Raw genomic sequence first — 6,880 nt, forward strand, 5'->3', positions numbered from 1 at the left:
AACCACAGAAATGTGTTCAAATCTTCATAACCTGCCAGATTTGGCTAGGGGGTGTGGCCACAAAAATGGGCATGGTCTAAAAATGTACACACAATAAATTTGGGGAATCCAATATTCATTAGAAATAATTTATACCCCAAGCCCAGGTCACATTGTGTACGTTTTGGATCACTATTGGGTACAAATTCTTCCATATTTTTTACTATACTGTTAAGAATGATTTTGTGGCGCATTTATAATATATAACACTTAAACAGTGTTCTCATGCTATACATTATTTTATTTTTTTTAGTGACCTTCTTAGATTTTTCATTGTAGATTTTTCATTGTACAGAATGCGACGCTTGCGACGTAAAACCGTTCATGGGATATAAGTCTACAATGTGCACGTCTATGGCCACCTTAAAATTGCGTTGTAATATTCATTTTGTTCCTATTTTGCTTTATACATATAGGGGCCCATTTACTTAGTTCGAGTGAAGGAATAGAGGAAAAATAGTTAGAATTTCCAATGGTCGAATATGGCTAATTCGACCTTCGACTATGACCTCCGACTTCGAATCAAACCATTCGAACTAAAAATCGTTCGACTATTCGACCATTCGATAGTTGAAGTACTGTCTCTTTAAAAATTTCTTCGACCCCCTAGTTCGCCACCTAAAACCTACCGAGGCCAATGTTAGTCTATGTTTAAGGTCCCCATAGGCTTCCTAACAATTTCCTGATCGAAGGAATATCCTTCGATCGATGGATTAAAATCCTTCGAATCGTTCGTTTCGAATGATTATTCCTTCGATTGTTCTATCGTAGGAATAGCGCAAAATCCTTCGTCTTCGATATTCGAAGTTGAAGGATTTTACTTCGACGGTCGAATATCGAGGGTTAATTAACCCTCGATATTCGACCCTAGGTAAATGTGAGTGAGATTAATTTGATGATTCAGCTGAAGGCTTCTGCTTGGATGGTATCACTAGTCATTATAAACTGATGGGGCTACTGCTTTGTTCTGCTGCACCTTATGCAAAATTCCACAGAGGAAGAGAACAATACAGGGAGGAAATAGAACTTCCTCCAAGATACAGGAGTATTGAAAACTGTCCCTTTCCACTTCTTGTACTTACTCACCTACTTACAATATGCAAAATACTGCCTGACTCTTAATGTGACTCTTTAGTGTGACTCTTTAGTGTGCCCCAGCTGTGTGTCCTGCACAGTAACAACTCTATGGGGCAGATTTACAAAGCTCGAGTGAAGGATTCGAATTAAAAAAACTTCGAATTTCGAAGTGTTTTTTTGGCTATTTCGACCATCGAATGGGCTAGTTCGACCTTCGACTACGACTTTGACTACGAATCGAACGATTCGAACTAAAAATCGTTCGACTATTCGACCATTCGATAATCGAAGTACTGTCTCTTTAAGAAAAACTTCGACCCCCTAGTTCGGCAGCTAAAAGCTACCGAACTCAATGTTAGTCTATGGGGAAGGTCCCCATAGGCTTGCCTGCGTTTTTTTGATCGAAGGATATTCCTTCGATCGTTGGATTAAAATCCTTTGAATCGTTCGATTCGAAGGATTTAATCGTTCGATCGCAGGATTTGCGCTAAATCGTTCAACTTCGATATTCGAAGTCGAACGATTTTAGTTCCTGGTCGAATATCGAGGGTTAATTAACCCTCGATATTCGACCCTTAGTAAATCTGCCCCTATGTGTGCATCAGAAGTCAGATATTGCAACTACAAGAATTGCCCGTCAGCTCCAAAGAGTATTCCATTTGCCCACACATTGGAGGAATATACAGTGTAGATTGGGCTAGGCTGGTAAAATAGATAATGTACTTCTCTAATTGTGGTTAATTCTATACATATTCTGGATAGTGAACGTTAAAATAGAAAGCAGACAATAAGAATCCCCAATAAACTCCTAATAGACTGCCACTTATTGTGGAAAATAATAATAGCCGTTATTGTTATTATTATTATACTTATAAAGCGATGAAGCATTTTCTCTTTCTTCTGTTCTGATAATATTAAGTAACATTTCTTTATGAGTGTGCCAGTAAAATACGGACTAGGTGCTAACTGTATTACCTAATGATGATAATATCAACCTCAACAACTCCACAATTATTCCCACTTTGTCAAGAGTTCTAGAATTGGTGCAGAAAGTCCTAAGCCTTAAGGTGGCCATAGACGTAACAATTACGATCTTTCTTGGAAAAGATCTTGCCAAGAAAAATCGTTGGTTTCAATATACACGTGTAGAGCTGAATGGTCAGATATACACATAGAAATAATAGAATTCTACCTAGAATTCAGCAGAAACAATGGCTGATGTTTGGGTCCCTTCAAAGGCACCCAATCAAAATTTTCCATCCAGCCCAATGGACGAGCCGACCGATATCCAAGTCTTCTGCCCATATCGGTCGGCTCTTTTCCCACCATACACGCATCAAATATCGTACGAAATTAGTTTCATACAATATTATCTGTGTGTCTATGGCCTCCTTCCCATGGGTGGATTCATATAACCTAATTGTATTATTAATAAATATAATAGTAATTATCAAGAAACGAGATTGGAATGATTGCAAGGCCATCTATCATATCAGCTAAAGAAAATTCTCTTGTTTTTTTTTAATTATTTACCTTTTCTCTTTGATGAATGAATACATAATGGTGAAAAAACAATCCTATTGGGTTTATTTAATATTTAGTAGAGTTAAATAATTGTAATTCAAATTACAGAAGAACCCTGGAAAACCCTCCCCTGATCCCCTGCCTATGTTAATAAATGTGAGCCATTTTTTACTTTGGATTTACACCCGAGGGGTCCATCTAGTGCTGGGGCAAATACCAAATAAATACCTTTTTACCATTTGCCAAAATTGTGCTTACTTTTTCTATAATATAAAGTTACAGTTTACACTTTAATTACAGTGTTAGTGAACATAAGAGAAATTCTTTTGTATGAGCAGAAAGTTGTGTCTCACGGATGAAAATAGGTAGAGTCCAAATGATTAAAATGCCTTCTTAAATTAGAAATAAACTTTTCATGTCTGTAAGGTAAGAGTTACACATACAAATGTCCATCATTAAGGGACAGGAAGAACATTATCTCAATACTATTTTGGAATAAAAAAGGCCCCATGGATCACGTGTCTCTGTGGAAGTGGAAGCGCTTGATCCTATTTGCATTTTGATGAGACGAATGGTGCGAGTGAAATAGAGAAGGATAGGAGGTGTGTGTGAAAGAAAGGAGGTAGGGGGCAATACTGACTTCCTTTGTCCTAAAGTGATTTGGCTCTGCAGGTAGCCACTAGCCAGTGTAGAGGTCAATGAGTGACAGGAGAAGGGAGGAGCCTATTCAAATGACCATCTTTATATGTCTCAAGGGTGGGATGTGCAGATTCAGAAACTCCTAGTGCTCAATCTAAGAAGACATTTCAGGAACTCTTCACTGAGCCTTCTTGTTGGAGAAACCATACCTCAACTGTGGACCCCTAGAACATGCTAAATAGAGTCAAGTTGGAACTTAAGGACCCTATGGACTGGAATACCATGTACCAAGAGAATGAGGTAAGCTGCTTCCCCACATAACAAGCTTAGATATATATATATCTTGTATGTAAGGCCAAAATTATCTATTAAGTACACACAACCAGCTTCACCCAACAAATTTGTTGAATCCAATATTTATTAGAAATAATTTGTACCCCAAGCGCAGGTCACATTGTGTACGTTTTGGATAAATATTATGTTCAAATTATTTTTTAATATACTGTTAAGAAACATTTATAATGTATGTGGCTCCTTAAACAGTGTTCTCATGACACTCATTTGTTTTTAGTTACCTTCTTCATTATACAGAATGGAATAGAGAAGGGGCATAACAGGAATCCAAATAAGAAAGAGGAATATTCACTTTTACTGTTTCAACATTAAAGTTAAAAGAAGCAACTTATTAGGCCCAATACTGTGATATAACAATAATAATAATAATTATAAGCACTGGTGGAGAAACCTGTGAGTCTCTTTGGGTGAATGGAAACGTTAAAAAAGAACCAGGTGTCTACTGGCCAATGTAATAGGGCTATTCTCATGCACTCGCATTACTTGGTGCATAGTCACAACAATTGTGCAATAGTGATGAGAGCATCCAAGGCTAACAGCGATTACACATTAACCTCATGCTTAAAACACTCCACTTATTACTGGTTGTTTTGTATTCGAATTATATGAGCATTGAACAAAGTGATTGATTGCATTTATATTATGTGCTTCTGGATACAAATGTTTATCCAGCCCACAGCCCGTAATTAGTAGGGTCTTATTTGGTGCATTTTATTAGTATTTCCCATTGGTGTATTTTTTCCAGACATGATATAGAATGAGCTGGTGATGAAAAGTATCATTTTCCTCTAACACACGATGCACTTTATTTAAAGTAAAACGAATCATCGTGGGACTGTGTTTGGGGTCAGAATGTGAGGACAACATTTATCAAGCAATTAATGCGATTGTTATGCAAACGGTCTGAGTGGTGGAAGTGTATTGGGAGCTTAGACATTCTTTCAAATGGAATCTGGTGAAATAGAGACAAAAGTGCTGATTGAGAGGAAATCGCTCAGTCTGAATTCTTTTCTGTATATATATATATATATATGTGCAACAAGAAAAGTGTAGACTACATCATATATATTGGTGACTATCCATGTATCACTCATAAGCATACTGCCCATAACGCATTAGCTCATGTTTCAAATTAGTAGTACTAATGAATTATACCACCCAGCATTGTGGGTAATCTATTCCTACTAGAATGCTTATCCAATTTAAACAACAAAACTGAAACAGAAAAATAAATGGAATCACCCAACGCAACTGTAGTGTGACTGTGATTGTGAGCATGGAAAACGTCTCACGTTAAAGCTGAATAGCAGAGACAACTCCATATCTTGTATGTGAAATAGTTCTTCTATAGAAATGTATAAAGCATAATGATAAGTGAATCAAGTTCTAATAAAAGAAGCAGAATATATTGCAACTGAGAAATGTAATTAGATATTAGGTGCACTAATGAATTTATATTGCAGGATAATATGTTTGATGGTTAGAATTAATTAGTACTCTGTGTTTAATATCTATTTATCTGTTCTCTCTCTAGATATATTCTGGAATACACAACATGACCAATGGCTTGCCAAGCAACTCATTCTTGCCAACGGATGTTCCCACAGTAACAAGCAGCATGACTTATATGAGTAATGGCTTACCAGGGCCTGTTGCCAGTATTCAGGGAAACCTAGGCTCTCTTGGCTCCATGACCCAAGGAATGGTGGGATCTCTTGCTCCTCCACCTTCCACTTCTGCTTATCCATTGGGCTATTGCCAAGGGGAGTCTGAATTTCAGAGAGATCCTCGTACCTATCGTAGGAATTACTCTCATGCTAAGCCCCCATACTCTTACATCTCCCTTATTACCATGGCAATACAGCAGGCACCCAACAAGATGATGACACTAAATGAGATCTACCAGTGGATCGTAGACCTTTTCCCTTACTACAGGCAGAACCAGCAAAGATGGCAGAACTCTATACGCCATTCACTATCCTTTAACGACTGTTTTATTAAAGTTCCACGCTCTCCAGAAAAGCCAGGTAAAGGCTCCTATTGGACTCTGCACCCTAAATCTGGTAATATGTTTGAGAACGGTTGTTACTTAAGAAGGCAGAAGAGATTCAAGTGTGAAAGGAGCAAGTCTGGAGAAGGAGAAAGAAAAGGAAACAAGCCAGGAGATGAAACTGGAGGGAGCTTAAAGGAGACTCCAGTTAGCTTTGATGACTGTTCCTCTTCAAGATCACCGCAAGCTGCAGTTAATGATGGGGGTAGGGACTCCACAGGATCAAGTATTCATCAGGCTACTGGAGGTTCTCCAGTTGGCTTTAGCCCTACATCTGAACAAGCAGGAACAGCATCTCAACTCATGTATCCATTAGGTCTCTCTAATGATGGCTACCTTGGCCTAGTTGGAGAAGATGTCCATTTGAAGCATGATCCTTTCTCTGGGAGACATCCATTTTCTATCACACAACTAATGTCTTCTGAACAGGACCAAACATATCCCAATAAAATGGAAATGTGTCCAACCACAGACCACCTTGTCCACTACTCTAACTACAGCTCTGACTATCACAACCTGGTCTCAAAAAATGGACTAGACATGCAGACATCATCATCATCCACCGATAATGGATATTATGCCAACATGTACTCCAGACCGATCCTCAGCTCCCTTTAAACATTTGTTTTTGTTATGCTTCACAGACATTTCTAATTCCAAGTACATGTCTAACTAATCAAAGCAGCTCTATTACCGACAAGCAGCTTCTTAAAAACCCCAATTGTTTTTGAGACGCAGCGATTACGATTCTAAACCAGTACTTGGAATATCACTCAGTAACAAAATCATAAATCTGTATTTATTTATAATGTTGATTGTCTGACCTAAAGGCTTTAAAACATTCATATAATATTAAGGAATGTATTATATCAACTTTATGCTGTATATGTTGTATAGGCAAGATGCCTGTGTTGTATAATGCATCACATATTGTAAAAAATCATTTGCAAAACATTTAGAAAAGTAATTTTCTTATGTATTTTGGGTTAATATACCATATAGATACCATATAATATACAATGGAGCAGACTTTTGCTATGTTGTTTTAAATATGTATATAACTTTTCATGTTTTCTCTATGATATTTAACGTTCTAAATGTTCTAAATGTTCTATTTTTGTGAGTTCTACATGAAACCTGTTTTTTCTTATGTTTGTGCTATTCTTGATATTAATATATAAATTTGTGCAATGAAAA

At 37.3% G+C, this 6,880-nt stretch overlaps 1 protein-coding gene across 1 annotated transcript; it reads left to right on the top strand.

Annotated features, from left to right (window-relative positions):
- Positions 1-3,436: 3,436 nt before the first annotated feature.
- On the top strand, positions 3,437-6,880 carry foxa4.S (forkhead box A4 S homeolog). The gene is given in 2 exon segments (NM_001087607.1): positions 3,437-3,579; positions 5,168-6,880. Coding segments are annotated over 2 exon segments (1,203 nt in total). The 5' UTR covers positions 3,437-3,510; the 3' UTR covers positions 6,302-6,880.

Source organism: Xenopus laevis, chromosome 4S (genome assembly GCF_017654675.1).
Source record: "Xenopus laevis strain J_2021 chromosome 4S, Xenopus_laevis_v10.1, whole genome shotgun sequence".
Classification (NCBI taxonomy): domain Eukaryota; kingdom Metazoa; phylum Chordata; class Amphibia; order Anura; family Pipidae; genus Xenopus; species Xenopus laevis.